General features: G+C 46.2%; 1 protein-coding gene across 1 annotated transcript in view; it reads right to left on the bottom strand.

Moving 5' to 3' along the window:
* Window positions 1–1,158: 1,158 nt before the first annotated feature.
* Window positions 1,159–23,580, bottom strand: part of ITIH5 (inter-alpha-trypsin inhibitor heavy chain 5) — a 49,538-nt gene continuing 27,116 nt past the window's right edge. The window contains exons 7-13 of the mRNA XM_048500331.1: window positions 16,673–16,844; window positions 10,367–10,676; window positions 8,507–9,063; window positions 7,410–7,463; window positions 5,678–5,794; window positions 3,457–3,834; window positions 1,159–1,734 (exon numbers count right to left, since the gene is read on the bottom strand). Coding sequence (XP_048356288.1) covers window positions 1,442–1,734; window positions 3,457–3,834; window positions 5,678–5,794; window positions 7,410–7,463; window positions 8,507–9,063; window positions 10,367–10,676; window positions 16,673–16,844 — 1,881 coding nt within the window. The 3' untranslated portion in view covers window positions 1,159–1,441. The remainder of the gene's footprint in view (window positions 1,735–3,456; window positions 3,835–5,677; window positions 5,795–7,409; window positions 7,464–8,506; window positions 9,064–10,366; window positions 10,677–16,672; window positions 16,845–23,580) is intronic.

The following is a 23,580-nucleotide window of genomic DNA, read 5'->3' as shown; positions in this document are numbered from 1 at the left end:
GGCACAAGATATATTCACAAGGACAGCTTGGGGTTAGGAAATCCCTGGAGACTTGGGAGTGGAGCCTTCAGATTTAAGGTTTGGGCAAGGGAGGGACCTCAGTGGAGTATAGGGACATGGCATCTGTCCTCCAAAACAGCCATTTGCTCTCCCCGTAGTCTTGAGATCAGTTGTAATTCTGGGAGATATCCAGGTAGGGTTGCCTGGCCCTCCCTAACCACTGGTGGGGGATAGTGTAGTAGTGTTGTCTGAGCTAGGATGGGGAGCTCCTGGAGATTTAGGGATGGTACCTGGGAAGCACAGGGACCACAGGGCCATAAAGTCCATCTTCCAAATTTTCCATTCCCGGCTTCCATTTTCTTCAGGGGAACTGATCTATGCAGTCTGGAGATGAGCTGTAACTCTGGGGGGATCGATCCCCAGGTCCCACCTGTAAGCTGGTATCCCTATCTCTAGGCCAATGGTCCCTCTAACCCCAGTAGGAGACTGCGCAGAAGTTCCTGACCTCTATGGTTAACTGAGCCACCTGCAGGGGTTCCCCCTGCTGGTGGCTGCCTGATCTGCACAGCACCAATATGGAAGCTACACGGGCTACAGGGAACATTGCTCTAGATCAGTGTTTCCCAACATTTTCGACGTCACGATACCCTTGACCTCACTCTTCATATCTCTTGGTACCCCTGCCATCCCCCCACCTTCCCCTCCCAGTGCCCCTACTTGGCACCTCCACCCCCTTCTCTTCCCAGGGTGAAGGGAAGCACTGTGGGGCGAGAAGTGACTGTTGACCTTGCAGCAGGTCCTGCCCCCTGGGCCAGCTCCATGTCCTTGCTAGCACCGGCGGAAGACACCGCAAAAGTGAGGGGGGCTGGTAGCGTTGCCGTGGTACCCCTGGGACATGCTCGCGGCACCCTAGGGTACCACGGAACCCTGGTTGGGAATCACTGCTCCAGATGCTACCTGGAGGCCGGCAGCCCTATTCACAATTTTTTTCAAAAAATAAACCCCACATTAGACAAAAAGCTGTCTTGGGGCGTTTCCCCACTCACCCTGATCCCCCAGCGCGCGGCATCCCAGGTGCGCGCCCGGGCATCCCCACGACCCCGCGCAGAGCAAAAGGCGTAGTTAAGAAGAGCGCCTGGGATGCCGCGCGCTGAGGGGGAGCGGCAGCGGCAGCGGCAGCGTCGGGGCGGCTGCGCTGTTGCCGCCCCTGCGTGGGGAGTGCCGGGGGACCCCGCGCTACTCTCCTTAAGGTAAGTGGGGAAAGGCCCAGAGTTTCATCGTGAAAGTGTCTATTGTTAAGACAACAAACAGGCCAGCAGCCTTGTGAAGAGAACAGCGTCGGTTCCTTCTTTGGCATCACAAAGAGCTGGCAAAAGTGCAAGAGTCTCCTCTGGAGTAACTTCTTCCACCTGCATCGCCCCGCCCAGGATTTCCTCTTTCTTTAAAGTCTGTTCCCCATCGAGCGGCTTGTCCCAGTGTCAAAAGGGTGAGCAGCTAGATAATCCTTGTAGGCTCCGTCGATCAGCTTGTCCGCATTGTTCTTGGCAAACCAGCAATCAACTTCCTGCTCGCCATTGTAGATTTTCCTCTGCTTCCACACCACGGGAACCAGACGCCCTTTCAGCTGCAATATGTTGCTGGTGTCCATACTTTTTGTTTGGTTCCAGCCGCTCAGATGAGGACTTTGGCCATGAGGCTCCTTGGTAAGGTTTACCACCTGGTGTAAGAACTGACCTGCAAAAGAAGCCAGGGAAAACATATGAGTGAAGGCATAGGCAGAGCGGATTCTGCCTCGAGGCTGACTGAACTGGTTCCCTCCGGAAGAATATTTGGGGGCAGGGTTGCCAACGCTGCCTTGGCAAATACCAGATTTTGAAAGCAGTCCCAGGAGAGGGTGAGGTTTGGAGAAGATGTGATATCACTTCAATTGACTCTTGAGGAATTTCCCTTATTCTCTATGATAGAAGCCATAGAGATATGAGGAATTTCCTAGAGCATCACTGTAGAGACCATTTTTTCCAGCTGTTTGTTCTTCTAGTGCTTAGTTTCTTGAGATCTGGGGACTGGAGTTGTGAACCAACAGCCAGAAATCTTTCACCTCATACATATCCTCTTTCTCCTCCATTACCACCACTTCTTCCTGGGAGCCAGGCCAGCTAATTCTTCTTGATCTTGAAAAATAACATCCTATGGCAGGGGTGTCCAACCCTGGCTTTTTAGCTGTTCATGGACTACAATTCTATCTATCTATCTATCTATCTATCTATCTATCTATCTATCTATCTATCTATCTATCTATCTATCTATCCATCCATCCATCCATCCATCCATCCATCCATCCATCCATCCATCCATCCATCCATCCATCCATCCATCCATCCATCCATCCATCCATCCATCCATCCATCCATCCATCCATCCATCCATCCATCCATCCATCCATCCATCCATCCATCCATCCATCCATCCATCCATCCATCCATCCATCCATCCATCCATCCATCCATCCATCCATCCATCCATCCATCCATCCATCCATCCATCCACCGATCCATCCACCGATCCATCCATCCATCCATCCATCCATCCATCCATCCATCCATCCATCCATCCATCCATCCATCCATCCATCCATCCATCCATCCATCCATCCATCCATCCATCCATCCATCCATCCATCCATTTATTTATTTATTTATTTATTTATTTATTTATTATTGGATTTTTATACCGCCCAACCCCCTTGAGGCTGACTGAACTGGTTGCCTCCAGCAGAATATTTGGGGGTAGGGTTGCCAATGCTGCCTTGGCAAATACCAGATTTTGAAAGCAGTCCCAGGAGAGGGTGTATGGACTATTGTATGGACTACAATTGTAGTCCATGAACATCTGGAGGGCCAGAGTTGAACACCCCTGTCCTATAGGCCTTCCTGAACTTTCATGAGGTTTCTTCCTCTTACAACAGTTCAACTATAATTGGGGATGCCTGAACAACTACAGTAATCAGCAGAGTTGATCAGCAATCAGAAGAGTCTGGAAGAGTGGTCAGAATGTTGGGCTCCTGGATCAGAGATCAAATACTCTCTTTGCTGTGATGCATGGTGGCCTTGAGTCACCCAGTTTCCTTCAGCTGTTGTAAGGATAAAATGGGGAAGGCAGAACTGTGTACCCTGCGCTCTTTAGAAGGGCAAGGTGAAAATGCACGCATAGGTAGCTACTAGCTCTCCGGGCAAGGGACTTAACCTCTAAGCTTAAACTCAAAACATCTCTGATTGCCACAGAATGATAGGGGAAGATCTTAGGGTTGGCTACCAACATCACAGACTAGCTTCCTAGGTCTACTAGATCGGTAATCACTGGAGAGACTGGGCTAGGTCAAACCAAAAGTCTACCTGGTACAACCCATCTGATGTTTCAAGGTGGCTCCATGGAACCTAAGAGATGTCTCCTACTTACCTAGCAGCCCATGTGAGCTGGAGGAAAGCCCTTGGCCATTAGAGATGTAGAACCCTAAGTGGTCTTTCTGGTAGGGAGCAGGATTCTTGTAATGGTGGATCAGAATGACAAAAGCAATGGTGTTCTGGATCATGACGGTCACGTTGGAACGGGCAAAGATGGACACCTCAAGGTTCTGGGTTCCCACGACAGCACTGCGGTCGCAGGACAAGACAAGTCTCTCCCCATCGTCCAAGATGACCTTGGTTGGTGTGATCTCCAGGTAGGCTCTGTCTGGCTTGTTGCTGAGAACGGTGATACTTCTGAAGTAGGTCCTATGCTTCTTATGGCCATTGGGTGGTGCTGGGGCTCCGATCAGCTGACCATTCACTGTCACTCCTGAAGAGACAAGGAACAAGGGCAAGAACATTGTTTCAGGTACTGTGCTGAGAAGGATGATCAGAGACACAGGACACAGCACTGGACATTTTCACTAGCAGTCAAAAAAGGGAGGGCAACTCTGAGCTGAAAACTTAAGCCATCTGTCTTCATCCCATTGCTGCATCCTCACATCCTGCCCCTTATGGTTGGCAACTCCAGACTGGGAAATTCCTAGAGATTTGTGGGCTCTACCCTGTGATGGGCAGGGTTTGGGCAAGGGAGAGAGCTCAACAGGGTATAACGTCACAGAGTCAGCCCTCCAATTATAATACCAGAAGATCTCCAGTCCCCACCTGGAGGTTGGCATCTCTCTGCCCCAGGCGGCTGAGGGTCTTTGTTTAAATTTGATCCCACAGAAAAAAAGAACAGTGGAACCTTGCATAAAACACAGTTGGAACCTCAGGATAATAAACTAGCAGCGCTCCATCCAACCTGCAGAATCTGCCAAGCCACAGGAAAGGAAGTTCCTGGGCGGAAAAATCAATTTACACTGGGGAAAGCGTAGGAGAGTTCTGGGTTGTGGTGCAGATGGAAAAGGAAGGCTTAAGGAAATCCCAACAGACATCCCTCTTTGATATCAGCTTTCCATCTCTGTAACAACAGTAATGGTAATGGTTGCATTGCGTGCCCTCGAACTTCACGTGGCTGTTTCCTTTCCCAGTCAGTCGGGTGCTTTATGGCCTCACAAATAATCCTCTTAGCAATCACGGCTGCTCAGGAATTCCAGAAGCTTGGGACACCAGCCACTATGATGGAAATCCTTTTTTAAAAAAGAATATTTGTTCGCTTCCACCAATTTAAGAAGAGAAGCAGCAGCGTTTGGATTTATATCCCCCTTTTCTCTCCTATACAGAGACTCAAAGGGGCTTACAATCTCCTTTCCCTTCTTCCCCCACAACAAAGACCCTGTGAGGTGGGTGGGGCTGAGGGAGCTCAGAAGAACTGTGACTAGCTGGCGTGTGTTGGAGTGCACAGGCTAATCTAGTTCCCCAGATAAGCCTCCACAACTCAATTGGCAGAGCGTGGAATCAGACTTGGTTCTCCAGATTAGAGTGCTCCTACTCTTAACCGCTACACCACTGCTGCTCGCTCCCATTCTTAACACCATTCTTAAGAGCAAGCTAGATAGCACCAGATGTTAGGGCACTGGACACGCTTACAGGATCAGGTCTGAGCATGCAGAGTCGTGGTAGGGTCAGGGCCAAGTAGAACTGGAATTGAAGCCCCTCAGGAAGAGCCCCCTCAAGACCAAGTGCCCAAATTGCAACCCAAAAACTGGTCTGATCCAGCGGGACTCTTCCTATGTTCTTAAGATGCTGCACTAGATGCACTACTGGTCTGATCCAGCGGGGCTCTTCCTATGTTCTTAGGATGCTGGACTAGATGGACCACTGGTCTGATCCAGCAGGGCTCTTCTGTTGTTCTTAGGTTGCTGGACTAGACAGACTACTGGTCTGATCCAGTAGGACTTTTTCTATGTTCTTAGGATGCTGGCCTAGATGGACCACTGCTCTGATCTAGCAGGGTTCTTAGATTCTTGAGATGCTGAACTGGATGGACCACTGGTCTGATCCAGCAGGGTTCTTCTTGTGTTCTTAGGATGCTGGTCTAGATGGACCACAGGTCTAATCCAGCCGGGCTTTTCTTATGTTCCTAAACAATTTGAACCAGAGACTTCCAGATGCTGGTCCAACCGCTACACTGACGCTCATGTGAGTAACATTGCTGCCATTGTCTTCATGAATGACCAACACAATGGATTTAACAAACACCCCCCCCCCCCCCCCCCGCTTCATCATACCGGAATTCTTATGATCGGATACCAGCCTGAGAATATCCCCAGGCTGCCCGTCGATGTTGAAGCAGACGGTTAGCTTGCTCAAGGGAAAATCGACGACAAAGTGCGGGTCCCCATCCGCTGGGGGAAAAAAAAGGGAATGAAGGGAGGGGGAGATTGACTTTAATGCATTCGCAGCTCAATACTCAGAATAAGCAAAAGAATCCCATTGTAGACATCACTTCTGGCTCCAGAAAAACAACAACGACTCTGCTGGACCAAGATAAAAATGCAGCAGATGCCATTAACATTTTACTTCCACGTAACTGAAATCCAAGTAAAATGAATGGGCAGATCCTATAAATCTCTGGCATACAAAATAATGTTTCCAGTGTACTTCTACCACTTTAGGGCCTCATTAGATGAGAGCGTTTCAGTCTTTCCCAGCTACTGAAGATCCTCTGGGAGGCAAATAAATCCAGACTTTTCCACAGTGCTAGACCCTTCCCATTAAATTCCCCTTCCACAGCCAAATCACTCCCCCCCCCCATTTAGAAATGTGGTTAACCCCTTTTAATATCACATTAACCACCTTTCACATTGATAACACCAAATACCGTGTTTCCCCGAATATAAGACAGTGGCCCTTTCCCCACTCACCTTAAGACCCGTGCTACTCGAGGAGAGTGGCGCGGGGTCCCTCGGCATTCCCCACTGAGAGGGGTGGCGACAGCGCAGCTACTTGAAGCTACTGCTGTCAGCCCCTCCAGCGCATATAACCATCCCAAGGCAGCTCTTCTGAGCGAAGCAGCACTTAATTAACGACCCTGCACGGTGGAGTGGGGCCTTCTGGGCGCGCGCCTGGGATGCAGCGCGCTAAGAGCTGTGCTTGCGGCATAGAGAGGGATGGAAGCTGGCAGTGGGGAAAGGCTAGTATCTTATATTAATTGCTCCCAAAGATGCGCTGTGTCTTATTTTCAGGGGATGTCTTATTTTTCTGTGTTCTGTTCGTCGGGCATGCTTCCAAACAAAAACTTTGCTACGTCTTACTTTCGGGGGATGCCTTATATTTCGCACTTCAGCAAAACCTCTACTATGTCTTATTTTTCGGGGATGTCTTATATTAGGGGAAAACAGGGTGTATTGTTAACCTTAACTATTTATTAGCGACCTTTTCCCCAGCCACATTCAGCTATCTGAAATTAATTTCTGCATGTATCACATAATTGACTTCTGTTTTACATCACTTTTATAATTTTACGTTGATTTTTTAAAACTATTGGCTAGGAAGGGGTATGGTGTGTAACTGCTGAAAATAAAAATATTCAGGGTCTTAGGGTTTTTAATTGTGTATTTTATTACGTTTGGATTCGGGTGGATTTTAAACGCTTCGTCAAGCTGCATGGAACCCTAGTCCTCTACATTTTTAGATAAAATTGAATACTGGACACATACAAACACCATTTTTAGTGCTCTCCAAGGAAGATAGCAAACACAAAATGGAACACATTTGAAAGAAATTTTCTGGCTCGTGTTTCAGTTTTCTACTTGCAGAGAAGATTTTTTTAAAACTCAGAAGAACTTTTGAAAGCATATTTTACCTACCCTATCCCTTATGGCCATGCATAATTTTTACTGACCTTTTCTTGGCTAACTGAAGCTGAATCTACTGTGCCAAGCCCAAACAAATTTCCTTAGTTTTGCTATTTTATGCAAGTTGAAATAACTTTTTTTGGCTTAACAACTAGTCACTTACCCGATGTTTTTGAGGCTTTAATTCTTTCTTTTCCCAGTTTTCCGGGGATTGAACCTAAATGTGAAAATGCAGAAGGGGGTGATGGATATTATCTATATCATAATCAAGCTATCCCATATCCTAGTATACAGTTCTGCTCTCCACCAAAAATATCTGTGGTTCATTTGCATGAAATTATTTCTGTCAATGTATGAGGATTTGAAACTGCTTATTGTTGAGATCCCTGACCCGATTGGCCCAGGCTAGCCGGATGCCATCAGATCTTGGAAGCTAAGCAGGATTGACTCTGGTTAGAACTTGGATGGGAGACCACCAAGGAAGTCCAGGGTTGCTCCGTTGAGGCAGACAATGGCAAGTTACCTCTGCACATCTCTTGCCTTAAAAACATTATGGGGTCACCTTAAGATGGCGGCAGCTTGGCAGTACTATCTGGCATCTATAGCCAATGATATCTGTAATTTCCTTAAGTCTTGGATATTTATTGATCACGCTGGCCAAGGCTAGCCTGATCTCATCATATATTGGAAGCTAAACAGGGTCAGCCCTGGTTAGTACTTGGATGGGAGATGCTCAAAGAAATCCAGGGTTGCTATGCAGAGGCCGGCAATGGCAAACCACCTCTTTTGCCTCTTGGCTTCACCTGAATGTCTCTGGCTGGTCCACTTTTGTCAGATGTCATAAGATAAGCAGTTTCAGTCCTGGTTAGTACTTGGATGGGTCACCACTAAGGTTGTCCAAGGCTGCTATGCAGAGGCAGGCAATGGCAGACAACCTCTGCATGTCTTTTGCCCTGACTGGGGTTGCCCAGGCTAGGTCTTATCAGACATCAGAAGCTAAGCAGGGTTGGCCCTAATTAGCACTTGGCTGGAAGACCACCAAGGTTGCTACGCAGAGACAGGCAATGGCAAATCACCTCTGTTAGTATCTTGCCTTGAAAACCATAGGTTGCCTGTGTCTTCATGGGACTCTCCTCCTCCTCCTCCTCCTCCTCCTCCACCACCACCACCACCACCACCACCACCACCACCACCACCACCACTCCTACTCCTACTCCTACTACTCCCTGCTCAGAAGAAGAAAAATTGCATCCTCCTTACCTGCTGGTGCCTCAGGACCCTTCAGCCCTTGCATACTCTCCTCCAAACCACCAGTGGATGGGTCAATATAGACCCCCGATGGCACCTCTGTCTGCACCCCAAGCTCCTTCACCTTCAAAGTGGTAAAAGGAGTGACAAAGTTGTAGGTGAGGGCCAATTTCTCAGCTCGTTCTCGGAGGTGCTCCCTCTCCTCAGAGTCATCGCTCTTCAACCAGGAAGTGACAAGCTCCTTGATGGTGAGGTAACTCCAGGCCCGTTCCACATAGTTCTGATCACCGGTGGGGTCTTCGATGCCATTGGAAGCGCTGCCGATGTGGTTCTGGCTTGGGAGATCGACAGGCACGTCAGTTTTTAGCAAGATGTACTTCTTGGTGTTGCTGGCGGTCACTTCCACGTGGAGGCTGTTGGCCGTGTGGTTGAGGAGCTTCCCCGCAATGACAATTTCGGACCCATTGAAGTAGTTGGAGAAGAGGTTCTGGGTAACGTGCTCCACGCTGCCCACTGGGTAGTCAACCCGGATATCAGAGAGAAGGGGTGTCCCAATCTCGTCGTAGAATCTGCATAACAAGTATACAATGTTTTGATCATGCCATTTTCCCCAAGTGATGAGAAATCCAAGGGCAGCATTAAACTTTGTAGTTCCCTTTTGAGGAAACAGCATGGGTATCAGGCCTGGCTCCCGTTTAGCCTAACATCGAAGGGGTGGCGTCCAAATCACACCTACACTTACTATTATCTCCATATATTAATAGGCTTTTCTACTCTCAATCACTATGAATAAAGTAAGCCTCTCTCATTCCTGCCCCCCCCCCCAGGGGCCAGAATAAATCTATCACTGTCCTTGAGAATCTGAAACACATAACAATACTAACTTCAACTTGTTCTTCTATCCTTCATTTTATTATGGGAACGGGGGGAGGAAGAATTTAAAAAGAAAAGAAAACCAGAAATAAATATAACTACAAAAACCAGACTCTCCAACTCTGATGTTCTACCTCAAAAGTCCTGACACAATTCAATAACACTCTTAAACCCTTCTAAAGTCTCAATTATTGACTGGATTAACAGAACCTTATATTGGGAGATTTATGGTTCCTTGGTAATATTTATCTAATCAGTACCTGCTATACTGGGGGAAAGTGAGATATAAATAATTTTTCTATTCTATTCCATTCCACTCTTAGAGAATCTACCTTTGGTTCCCCCATGTGCATTTTTGCCAAACTTTCACTGTTTTTCTTTCTTGCTTAAAAAAAATCAATTATGGGTTTTTAACAAGATTATACTGCATTATGGAAAGAGCTATTTGCTATGGGATGCTGTTTTGAACACTCCTGGTGAGAGGAAAAGACAACCCGCCCATTCCGTAAACAAATAACTAAAAGCAAATGTGTGATATTCCGGTTGCTGAGTAGTGTGTTCCTTTGCTATAAAAAATAAAATGCATTGTGAGTCAGCTGAAGACCACACTTCACTTGGCCCACTAAAAATCACTGGGATTTTTTAAATTTAAAAATCACATTATCTGGATAGTAAACTGAGCTCTTTTGTGAAAGCAACAGTAGAGAATGATAGTCCAAGGGGAAAATGCAGTCTATGCGCCTTGTTTAATTTCTTTTCTTGAATTTCTTCAATAAAACCTTCTTTTGCTTTTTAGTGTGTGTTGCTCAGGAAGTGACTGAGGCCAAACCCAGGTAAAGCTCGGGACGTTACTACGTCAACACAGGGTCAACCTTGATACGTACCCAACAAAGAGAAATAACAACGGGAGAAATAAAAGAGTTTGGCCTCGAGCAGGACTCTGAAGAGGCGGCATAGAAATATTGTGAATAAATAAATGAGAAGATGCTCCCCACCAACCCTTTCAGCTGCCCTGCGGCATCCTCGTCTTCCTGGATGCGTCGCATCATCCCACAGTTCTCCAGCGCCAGCCTCTCCAGCAGTTTGTAGTCAACATCATGGCCGATGCCAATGGTGAAGAGGCAGAACTTGTTGCGGATGGCTGCCTTGGTGTTGTTGACAATCTTGGTGGAGTGAGTCTCCCCGACTGTGGGGCGCCCGTCAGTCAAGAAGATAATTAGAGAGGCGCTTCGGGCATCAATATCGCTCTGGGATATGTAGTCATTAAGGATTTTCGTGCTGATCTGGAGGGCCCCATTTATGTTTGTACCTACAAGGACATCACACAATTAACCTTTCCCCTTATTTTCCCCAGTAGTTGACATTGTTTGAAAAAATTTAATTTCAATCGCTATAGGGTCAATATAATAAGATTTGCAATTTTTTCTCCTCTTATTAAAGTTTAAAATTTTAAAGAATTTAAGCAATATGTTGGATCTAGCTGAGGAAAGAAGAAAACTTGACGTAACTCAAGGTTAGCAGGAAGTAATAATTAAGTTTATCAAAATAATTTGAATTTTTTCCTTAAGAAAATGTTATTTTTTATAAGTTTCTTCACTGAAGTGAGTTAATTGTACTTGTGATTCACTTGATGTGTGTTGTTCTGTAATTGTTTTGTTTGTAATGTTTGTTTTTCTTTTTTGTGTCTTTTTGTCAAATAAAGTATATCTTTTAAAACTAAAAAAAGAAAATATAGTGTCATCCTCGTTTGAGGCACATGCTCAAAGCGAAGTATTGTCAAGCTACACCATGTCAGTTTCAGAACAAAGTTTGGAGGAATTTGGGATGGAGTCAGTCTAGAGCAGTGATGGTGAAATTATGAGGCACCTGTCAAAGGTGACACGCCACAACGTTTTGGGTGACACACCAGCATTCGCCAACATCCGACAACAACCGAGTTTGTTTTACTTGTATTTCATTTTTGTAAAGGCAGACCTGGCCACTGTGATACATGCAACGGTCACCTCCAGGCTTGACTATTGTAACTCGCTCTACGCGGGCCTTCCCTTGCGCCTGATTCGGAAACTGAAACTGGTCCAACATGCAGCGGCGCGTTTGCTCACAGGGGGCGCCTTCTGTGATCATATTCAACCTGTGCTGCGCCAGCTGCACTGGCTTCCAGTGGAATTCCGAATCATCTTCAAGGTGTGGGTTTTAACCTTTAAAGGCCCCTTCACGCGGCCTGGGACCCTCCATTATCCTGAGAGACCGCACTTTGGCCCCACCCCCATAATGCCCCCCCCCTACTTTCGGCCTCTGCAATCAGCAGGAGGCCAATTCTCTCAGCGGTTCCTGGCCCCTCGATGATGCGGCGCTGGCCTCCCACCACCGTTGGGCCAGGACCTTTCACGGCCCCTGGCCCCAGCCTGGTGGAACACTCGTCCTCCAGCTGTCGGGGCCCTGCGGGGCTTTGGTGAGTTCCGCGGGGCCTGTAAGACCAGGTTGTTCCACAGGACCTTTGGAGTGTCCAGGTAAGCTGAGTGGCGCCCCCTTCCCCCTCCCCCTCTCCTTCCCCACCTGCATCTTTTTGCACCATACCCATCCTGATGCACTTTACCACCTATTATCCTCCCAGAGAGGAGACCTGACCCCTCCCTTTTCTTTTTACTGGGGTGATCTTAATTGAATTGGTCATAATAGGGCACCTATTATGATACTAAGCGCTGTTTTTAAGTAGCTTTTAATGGATTTTAGTATTATATTGTTGTTATCGATTTAATTAATTGTATATGTGAATGTTGTTCACCGCCCAGAGCCCCTAGGGGATGGGGCGGTCTATAAATCGAAACAATAAATAAATAAATAAATAAATAAATAAATAAATAAATAAATAAATAAATAAATAAATAATTATTTGATGTTTCTTTGAATAATACATGGTACACACACGATTGGACTGTATTTTTATTAAATAAATTAATATTTAATGAATCGTTTCTCTTTTGTTCAGGGTGTGTGCGTGTGTGTGTGTGTGTGTGTGTGTGTGTGTGTGACATGCTAGCAGAGTCAAGTTAGGGATTTTCTGAACGTTTGACATTCTGAGCCCAAAAGGTTTACCGTCAGTGGTCTATAAGATCAGTGATAAACTCTGGAATTTGCCAGTTTTCTATATCAATTACCAGGCAGAACACAATTATACTGACCAGACCAATAAAAATACGGAAATAAATATGCATTCTACTAATTCTAGCCCAGTGATAGAAGAACCTATCGTATCCCAGGGCTGTTTCTCATAGTGAAGAATATTTGAGAAAGATCACAGGAGAAAGTACATGAAAGTACCAAGAAGACATGTGGAAACTGTGAAAAACCTCTGTTTTCCAGGGGCATCCAAGCCAGATTGAATAACGCATGTCAAGTAACAGCAGTCAAGGGACCAATGCAGCTCCCTGAATACCTCTGACCAGCCTGAGCTTGGCGGGGCTCAGAAGCTAAGTAGGTCCAGCCAGTGGTGGGATCCAAAAATTTTAGTAACAGGTTCCCATGGTGGTGGGATTCAAACAGTGGCGTAGTGCCAATGGGGCTGGGCAGGGCACGACAGGGGCGTGGCCAGGCATTCCGGGGGCGGGGCATTAATAATTTCTCAGTTACTGTAAAAAACTCTTACTGTAAAAAAAAAGTTCCTAATTTCCAGCTGGTATCTTTCTGTCCATAATTTAAACTCATTATAGCAAGTCCTATCGTCTTCTGCCAACAGAAACAACTACTTCTCCTCTAATTGGCTGCCTGTGTCAAATACTTTCAAATACTTGATTTTGTTTCTAGAAATCAAAAGAAGGATACTTTCCTTAAACAAGGAACTTTACCATATTTCTAAAACATGTTTTTAAAACAGCCCAACAGGGAGAATTATCCCGTTTTCTACCTTCGCTAACCAGCCACATAGGAAACAACAGGACCTTATGATTTTTGGACCTAATGGAATTTCTAACGGAAAAGCCGTCCCAATTAGTAACCCCCTCTCGACACACACAAATAATTAGTAACCCACTCTCGGGAACTGGTGAGAACCTGCTGGATCCCACCTCTGGGTCCAGCCATCTTTAGTACTTGGATGGGAGACAACCAGAGGTATCCAGCAGGTTCTCACCAGTTCCTGAGAGTGTGTTACTAGTGGTTAATATTAATAGAGAGGGATTTCCTAATTGGGACGTCTTCTTTCGTTAGAAATTCCATTAGATCCAAAGCTCATAAAATCCTATTGTTTCCTATGTAACTGATTACTGAAGGTAGCCTCAGGATCATTCTCCCTGTTGAGCTGTATTAAAAGCTTATGTTTTAATAATATAGTAAAGTTCCTTTGTTAAGGAAAGTATCTTTCTTTTGATTTCTAGAAACAAAATTAAGCATTTGAAAGTATTAAGTGACTGACAGGCAGTCAATTGAAGGAGAAGTAGTGGTCAACGTTGGCAGTAGACGATAGGACTACTTATAATGAGTTTAAAGTATGGACAGCTAGATACCAGCTGGAAATTAGGAACTTTTTTTTTACAGTAAGAGTTTTTTACAGTAACAGAGAAAACACGTTCCCAATGCCCCGCCCCCTGAAAGTGTGTGCCATGTGCCCGTCATGTTCTGCCCAGCCCCATTGGACAACTCACACTGTTTGAATCCCACCACCATGGGAACCTGTTACAAAAATTTTTGGATCCCACCACTGGAGACAACCAGGGAAGACAAACAGTGCTACGCAGAGGAGGAAGAAGAAGAGTTTGGATTTATATCCCACCTTTCTCTCCTGTAAGGAGACTCCAGGTGGCTTACAAGCTCCTTTCCCTGCCTCTCCCCACAACAGACACCTTGTGAGGTAGGTGGAGCTGAGAGAGTTCAGAAGAACTGTGACTAGCCCAAGCTCACCCTGGAGGAATGTAGGAGTGTGGAAACACATCTGGTTCACCAGATAAGCCTCTGCCACTCAGGTGGAGGAGTGTGGAATCCAAACCCAGTTCTCCAGATTAGAATCCACCTGCTCTTAACCACTACACCACGCTGCCTTCTTAAATAAAAGAGGAAGAGTTCTAAAAGGGAGTCAATGCAAACTTTGCTGTTCTGTCTTTAGCCTCAGTTGAACTATAGTTTAGCTACCCAAAGCAGCTTCGGAAACATCCCCGGATGACAAATGCATCCACTAATGAAGCATATCTCACTCCACCCTCTGGCTCAGAAAGGGTCTAAATATTCAAAGCAAGGCCTGCAATTCCTTCTTACAGATCAGCCTGTGTGCCAAGCCTGCCTCAGAGTTTGGCAAACTTGTCAGTAATTTCTCTGTTCTCCAAATCTGTTTTCCAAATACAGATTTCTACAGAACCTGCAGCTCTTGGGAACAGGGCGTGCTCCTGGCTCTCCGAGATGCTCGTAGTAGCATTCCGAAGGGCAAATAAAACCGAAAAGGGATATAGCACTATCAAGGACCCCCCAAAATAATATAAACAATACCACAGGCTACAATAATGCTCCAAATAGTAATGGATAACAATACAAAGACGCAGTACACATTTAATATACTCTACAAATAGATAAACGTGCTATATGTAACCAAAGTTCAAATTAACGGGACAATCTGACGGGGTACGCTTTGCAAGAACGTTTCTACTATGAACATGAGCTTTGTGTGCAATTCCGGGAACCCCAAGAAAATTGCGGGCAAGTGCTGTGGTTTCCGGGCTGTATGGCCGTGTTCTAGCAGCATTCTCTCCTGACATTTCGCCTGCATCTGTGGCTGGCATCTTCAGAGGATCTGATAGTGGGAAAGCAAGTGGAGTATACATACCTGCTGGAGTGTCCAGGGTGGGGGAAAGAACCATTGTCTGTTAACAAGTAAAGGATGCAACTACCCTGTTTCCCCGAATATAAGACATCCCCTGAAAATAAGACATAGTAGAGGTTTTGCTGAAGTGCGAAATATAAGGCATCCCCCGAAAGTAAGACGTAGCAAAGTTTTTGTTTGGAAGCATGCCCGACGAACAGAACACAGAAAAATAAGACATCCCCTGAAAATAAGACATAGCACATCTTTGGCAGCAAAAATTAATATAAGACACTGTCTTATTTTCAGGGAAACACAGTAGCAAGCTAGATTTACATGTGTTTTCCTACTATCAGATCCTCTGAAGATGCCAGCCACAGATGCAGGTGAAACATCAGGAGAGAATGCTGCTAGAACACGGCCATACAGCCCGGAAACCACACAGCACCCCAGTGATTCCGGCCGTGAAAGCCTTCAACAATATCGAGGATTTAATATTTCCACAAAACAGGTATAAAACGAGGGGGCTTGTCCACCTGGACAACTTGGACATTCAACATTTGGATGCTCAAATGGAGTTGCATGCTTTGAAGGGATATTCATTCCCCATGAACTTTGGGTTCATATTGCATGTTTATTTGTGTATCTTAAATGTGCATCTTTGTATTGTTATCTGCTGTCTATTACTGCTTCCCTTTCCCTCTTTTCCGCTCCAGTCCTTATCTTTCCTTTTCCTTCATCCTTTCCTGACTTTCCCTCCCCCTTTCTCTGTTTGTTATATTAGGAAACATCTTTATGACTCAGGGATGAGGGTCATTAGGTTTATATATTACCTTAAAAGAGATAATCTCCGTGTTATAGAAATTGGGAAGTCCCATAGCACCACTGTTCTTAATTTTATGGTAAATATTTCCTATCGATGTAATAACTGTTTTAGGGCCTAATTATTAGATTGGAAATTTATTGTTAATTATTAATTGTGGGATTATTGTTAATTATTAATTGTGGGATTATTGTTGTTCACCACCCTGAGCCTAGTTCGCTGGGGTAGGGTGGGATAGAAATGCAAAATTAAATTAAAAGTTGAAGTTTTTGTAGCCTAGGATATAGTTTATATTATTTTGAGGTATCTAATATGCTTGCTTCCTTTGTATTATCGAAGATCCTCTGAAGATGCCAGCCACAGATGCAGACGAAACGTCAGGAGAGAATGCTGCTAGAACACGGTCATACAGCCCAGAAACCACACAGCACCCCACTTGCTTCCTTTGTTTGCTAACTAACAGATTGATTCCCTGGGGACCTTATCCCTTCTCAGAGATCAGCATATGCTCTAATGTGTTTCAACATTCGTGCACATGTTCCGGTATCTGTGAGGGATCCGATGCCTTTGACAGCGGTATGTGAGGTTAAACTATCAGTACAGCATTTCCCAGTCCCAAAACACAATTCCAGGATAAAACTACTTCTGTCCCAGAAAACAGACACATCCTACCTATTTCGTTTGAAACCAAGATTACCTCCTGTAGGCGACATGTGGTGGATGTAGATCTTTGCATCCCTAATATTGTCAGGGGTCACGGGTACCAGGCGGTCTTGTTGCCAGACCTTGATTCGGTTGGAGAAGCCAATGATGTTGAAGTGATCTTCAGGCCGTAGGTCCTGGAGAATGGTGAACAGGGCATCCTTGGTCTGAAATGAAACAGAGAACGGCCTGACTGAAGAGGTTCATTTCATGCTATGGGATTGGCAACACCTGGTGTACCCATTGCAGGGCTGACAGAAGACTTGCCAGGTGTGAATGAGCAATTGGAGGTGTACAACCTAGCCTCAAGCTACTGCAGGAACACCAAACCTGATCTAAGATGCATCTGAGCTTAGCACAGTCTGGAAGATCTAGCACAATCAGGAAGGATGCCCCTAAGAAGAAGAAGAGGAAGAGTTGGGTTGTATACCCCACTTTTTCCTCCCTTTAAGGAGTCTCAAAGCAGCTTAGAAATTCCTTCTCTTCCTCTTATCACAACAGACACCTGTTGTGGGACTGAGAGTTCTGAAGAACTGTGACTGGCCAGTCGCTCAGCATGCTTCATGTGTAGGAGTGGGGAAACAAATCCAGTTTATCAGATAAGAGTCTGCTGCTCGTGCGGAGGAGTGGGGAATCAAATCAGGCTCTCCAGAGTGGGGAATCAAACCAGGTTCTCCAGATTAGAGTCCAGTGCTTTTAACCACTACACCACGCTGGCTGAAGGGCCACCAGCTCTGAATTGGGGAACTCAGCGGTTTCGGAAACATTACCCAACCCATTGTCCAGATCTTTTTCAGCAAGATAAGTTTTCAATTTGGTTTGTAGCTACATAAGAATCTCCACCCTATTGTATTAGTGGGGAAGAGATACAATAATGATTTGTTTAATTTTACTTTTCTCCTTTCTTCTTGTTCATTACTATTATCAACACGGCAATGATGTGAAATAACAGCATGTACCAGCAAAGGTTTTTGTGCCTTCTTTATTGTATGATTCCCTTATTGAAGAATGGGAGAACTTATGGATAGCTTCTGATTATTCAATATTATTTGTACTTTTCTTTTCTTTCTTTCAACTTATTTTCATGTATTTTAATTTTTGAAAACTAATTTTTAAAAAAGATCTATTTCAGCTTATAGATTTCCAACCATTAGATTTGAGTCCAGTAGCATTTTTACAGATCTATAAGGTTTTGGGGGTATAAACTGTTGAGGGAACTTTGCTGGGGATCATTAGGAAAGGAATTGATAATAAAACTGCAAAGATTGTCATGCCCTTATATAAAGCAGTGGTGCGACCACACTTGGAGTACTGTGTCCAGTTCTGGTCGCCGCATCTCAAAAAGAATATTGAGGAGATCGAAAAAGTGCAGAGAAGGGCAACGAGGATGATTGAGGGACTGGAGCACCTTCCCTATGAGGAGAGGCTGCAGCATTTGGGACTCTTTAGTTTGGAGAAGAGACGTCTGAGGGGGGATATGATTGAAGTCTATAAAATTATGCATGGGGTAGAAAATGTTGACAGAGAGAATTTTTTCTCTCTTTCTCACAATACTAGAACCAGGGGGCATTCATTGAAAATGCTGGGGGGAAGAATTAGGACTAATAAAAGGAAACACTTCTTCACGCAACATGTGATTGGTGTTTGGAATATGCTGCCACAGGAGGTGGTGATGGCCACTAACCTGGATAGCTTTAAAAGGGGCTTGGACAGATTTATGGAGGAGAAGTCGATCTATGGCTACCAATCTTGATCCTCTTTGATCTGAGATTGCAAATGTCTTAACAGTCCAGGTGCTCAGGAGCAACAGCCGCAGAAGGCCATTGCTTTCACATCCTGCATGTGAGCTCCCAAAGGCACCTGGTGGGCCACTGCGAGTAGCAGAGAGCTGGACTAGATGGACTCTGGTCTGATCCAGCTGCCTTGTTCTTATGTTCTTATGTTCCTGAAAGCTTACCCGTTGAAAATGTTCTTGTTCTGCTGGTGTCCAACCTAGCTCTACCTTTAGCATGGCTACTACCAGAAACGATCTGCATTTAGACTGTGTAGTTTGCAAGTCAAAATGCTAAAGGGCTGGTTTTTCCCCTATAAAAGCCGACACTTAGCAAGTGAGCAATTCCAGTTTCCTTCCCTTTCAGCCTCAAAAATATTGGCCGTTGCTTGGCAAAGGCAAATCTGGAAAGGAAACCTCTTAGCAAGCTCTGTTCGACCTCCTTTGTGATCTTGCATAGAAGCTAGTGATGTCACTCCAAGACATGTGACCCATTGCAATGGAATGTGGAGTCAGATCCCCAGCTGGTGACCTTAAGGGGTCACATCCAAGGACAATCAAGGACAGGAGTATTTCCCCCCTGCCTCTCATGCTCATGCAATAGCAGGGACATTGTGTTGGAAGGAAGCTTGAGCTAGGTTTGTTATAATTGCTAATTCAAGCATGAACGTGTTGGGTGGCTGCGAGCCATTCATGATTTTCTGCCTCAGTGACTATTCCATGAACCGGGCAGAGCTGGTATTCTCATATCAACCCAAAGAAAGTTCGGAGCTGGATGCCCTCTGAGATGTCAGTTGCCTCTCCTCATTGGCTTTCGTGACGTTGCAAACATCTTTCCCCACAGAAAAGACAGTGAGTCCAGAAGGCCCCCTGAAGACCAACCCAATTTTATTCTTGTTAAAATATAATCGGCTCAAATATAATGGGCAGATGGACTCATAGAAAGAGATGAGGTCTGTTATGTATTACTGCTTTATTTATATGATTATACCTAAGGTGACCAGATGGTCACCTTTGTGATCCGGGACGGGGGGGGGGGGGAGAGGCGGCCACGCGCGTGCGCACAGCCGCAGGAGTGCACTGCCTTCTGGGGCTTGCCGTTTCCCGCCCTGTCACAGGGCAGGAAACGGCAAGCCCCAGAAGGCCGTGCTCCTGCGGCCGCACACGCGGGAGGCTGCCGCACTGCCTTGCACCCCAGAAGGCAGTGCAGCAGCCTCCCAAAAATCGGGACAATTTGAAGAACCCGCGGGACGCGGGACAAATTGTTTAAAGGCGGGACTGTCCCGCCAAAAGCGGGACGTCTGGTCAGCCTAATTATACCCCACATTTCCCCGCAGTGGGGACCCAAAACAGCTTATAATAACTTTCCACCAGAGTGTGTGACTGGCCCAAGGTCACTCAGCAAGCTTGCATGGCAACATGGGGATTTGAACCTGGACTTTTCAGATCCTAGTCCAGGGGTGTTCAAACTATGGACCTCCAGATGTTCATAGACTACAATTCCCATGAGCCCTACCACTTGGCCATGTTGGAAGGGGCTGATGGGAATTGAAGTCCATGAACATCTGGAGGGCCATAGTTTGAACACTCCTGTCCTAGTCCAGCCATCTAACTACGACCCCCTGTTGGCATGGTTTTGGCCTTTAGGGTTTTAAAGGCCAAAATCGCCAACTTAAGCTGAGCCCCCCCCCGCTTCCAATAGGAAGACAATGCTGATAATCTAAAACTGGCATTGTATGTGCTGAGTTTTAGCAACAATGGATTGTGTATCAGTTTCTGTGCAGTCTTCAAGGGCAGCCCCCTATGGCAATAATCTTGCCTTCAGGCTACAATGGTATGGATCAGCGTGGTAGAATGGGTGAATTCCTCCATTCTCATGCTAGGCTGTGTCCTCAAGTTTACTGAACTAAAATCCACTTCCACATAGTTAGGGGTACACATTATTGATGTGCATGTGCATAAATGTTTTATGCGCTTGCCTCTGCAGTCTTCTGCTGAACCAATAGCAGCAGTGGCGTAGGAGGTAAAGAGCTCGTGTATCTAATCTGGAGGAACCGGGTTTGATTCCCCACTCTGCCGCCTGAGCTGTGGAGGCTTATCTGGGGAATTCAGATTAGCCTGTACACTCCCACACACGCCAGCTGGGTGACCTTGGGCTTGTCATAGCTTCTCGGAGCCCTCTCAGCCCTACCTACCTCACAGGGTGTTTGTTGTGAGGGGGGAAGGGCAAGGAGATTGTAAGCCCTTTGAGTCTCCTACAGGAGAGAAAGGAGGGATATAAATCCAAACTCTTCCTCCTCCTTCTCCAATAGCTACCGCTTAACCACCCACAGAGTCGAAGCCCGTAGATCTGTTCTCTGGCACAAGGAGTCTCCCACAGACGCAAGAGGCTGAATCAAAGGAAAGAACTATTGTGAGCAGAGCGCATACATGCCCCCATAGGTTATTATTAATCTGCTGTCGCAAATAAACATCCTTTACCCATGGGATGTTTGAAAGAAACTAAACAATTCTGAAGCTGCTGTTTCATCCTGACCAAACCTTTCCAACCGTGGTAGAATGTTTTATCTCAAGAGCAACATTCCTGTCCCTGATTTTGATCACTGCAAGGAAACACCTTAGCTTGGTTTCCCCTAAAGAGAAGCAGAAATCATTTCGTTCCCACTGAAGTAGGCCATGCAGATGGAACAGTGAAGTGGTTTTTTATGGCTGGAACCAGTGGTGGGATCCAAAAATTTTAGTAACAGGTTCCCTCGCCAGCCCCCCCTCAGCAAAGGGGGCAGAGGCGTACCTAGGCAAACCTGAGCCCTGGGCAAAACCTGAGTTGGATGCCGCCCCCCATGGGCAGCCACCCCACCACGACCCCAAAACATTTTTTTGCACCAGGTCATTTCTAAATCATCATCACATTATAGAAAATGCCCCAACTCACAAATCTGAACACAGCAATGGTGAAACACACAGGTTCTTTGATAGAGACTGGTGAGATAAAAGGTACGAAAGGCTGAGAATCAATGAATTGCAGTAACTGACAGGGATTAACCCAGTTCAGGGAGTTACATTATTAGTCGCAATTGCTATATGGTACCTTCATGTTCAAAGGCAGGATGCCTCTTGGGGAGGCGAGGGCGTGGAGATGGAAAAGCGGACCCAATTAGTAACCCCCTCTCGGCACACACAAATAATTAGTAACCCCCTCTAGGGAACTGGTGAGAACCTGCTGGATCCCACCTCTGGCTGGAACTAGTTTCCAAATCTCCAGGTGGAGACCTCCCAGAATTCCAACTGATCTCCAGATGACAGACAGCAGCTCTCCTGGAGAAAACGGCTGCTTGGAAGGGTGGACATTATATGTGGCTGAGGTCTCACTGCACCCTGAACTTCATTCTCCCCAGGATCCGCCTACAAATCTCCAAAAATTTCTCAATTCTGTTGGCAACCCTCACTGAAATGGATGCAGGAATGAACATGTGATTGAAAAGGGGGATGTTCACATGGAAAGAAAGAAACTCTACTCTGCTTTTCCCAGCCCAACACTCTGCAAAGTTGCTAATACCTGGAGTGTTGGAGATCTGCTGTTACCTGAGATCTTGGTCAGCTGATCCTATCCCAACTGCTGCGAACTGAGACTGTAGATCTCAGCTGTCACTGCTCTCTGAGGGCCAGCTAGATGTTACAGTGGCCAGGGGGTTAACCAGCATCCGCCAACAGCATTTTAGAGAAAAATTTACGGCCCAATCCAGATTTGCAAGGGGCGGGTGGGAATGGAAACTGGAGTTGGCACAGGCTCGCACAAATGTATTTGCTCACCCAACTGGCATAAGTGGCACCTAACGTTGACCAGGAGGGCAAATAGGGGGGGGGGTGATCAGACACCGTGGAGCTCGGTGGTGCCTGATCCACTTCCATCCACCAAATTCAGAACTGTTCGGACCTAATTTGGTGGCCAACGCAGCTGGGGGCATTCCCAGAGGCAGAGTGACATTAGTTGGCTCCCACTGGGTTTTGGCCTCAGGAATGCCAGCAGCAAGGAAAGTAAACTTCCACTAGACCCAGGGCATTTTTGTTGTTGTTGTTGTTGTTGTTGTTGTTGTTGTTGTGTTGTGTGTGTGTGTGTGTGTAAGCAGAGTAGAACAGAAGAGACAGATTCTCAGGTGGCTTCCGCATGAGCCAAAAGCAGCGGTGTGAAAACGGTGTGAAAAAGGTGTGAAAACGGCATAAACCCTTTTACACCCTTTTAAACACTTTTACACCATTTTCACACCGCTGTTTTCGGCCCATGCAGAATCCACCTCAGGGCCTTTCCCCACTTACCTTAAGCCCCGCACTACTTGAGGAGAGTAGCGTGGGGTCCCCCGGTACTCCCCACGAGAGGGGCGGCGACAGCGCAGCCGGCCCAGCACTGCCGCTGTCGCGCCCCCTCAGCGCGAGGCATTCCTGGCGCTCTTGCAAAGCGCGGGGTCGTGGGGACCTCGCATAGCGCGGGGTCGTGGGGACGCCCGGGCACACGCTAGGGATGTTATGCGCTGAGAGCAGCGCGCAGCATAGGGGGGATAGGGGAGAGTGGGGAAACGCCCTCAGTTGCCTTTTATATATGAGTTTACTACCCATAAAGGGAAGGTTACATGGAGATAAAACAAGAAATCCTTTCTTTCCTGTTACACATCTACATTACTGTATGTTTGGCTACATCTTGCTACCTATCTGCTGTCTCATGCTCGTGGTGGTGATGGTGTGTCTGATCAAAGAAACCGAGTTAACTTTATAACTTCAGATGTACGTGCTCACTAAAATGTAAGAAATGGCTATTTGACTGACCAACAGCTAATCAATAGATCAGGTCATAAGCAGTGACTTCAGCAACTTGTTTGCATACAAACAGTTAACCCTTTTATAACTGAGTTGTGACAGAAGCTTGCAAAATCCCCACAGTTTTTGGCCCTGTCTCCTACCTGGTGGAATTCTCTCCCAGCAGACATCAGGGCTCTGCGAGATATAAACCAAGACCGAGTTGTTTCGCTGGGCTCGCAACTGAAGCCGCGTGGTCCAAATTCTGTCACACTGGCCCCCAAGACTATGCCCCCTCCTCTCTTGCCTACAGACCTTTAAACTGGAGTGAAACTTGATTTGAT

This window comes from Sphaerodactylus townsendi, linkage group LG06 (assembly GCF_021028975.2).
Source record: "Sphaerodactylus townsendi isolate TG3544 linkage group LG06, MPM_Stown_v2.3, whole genome shotgun sequence".
Classification (NCBI taxonomy): domain Eukaryota; kingdom Metazoa; phylum Chordata; class Lepidosauria; order Squamata; family Sphaerodactylidae; genus Sphaerodactylus; species Sphaerodactylus townsendi.
The sequence above is the reverse complement of the archived record's forward strand: the minus strand, read 5'-3'. Positions and strand labels throughout refer to the sequence as shown.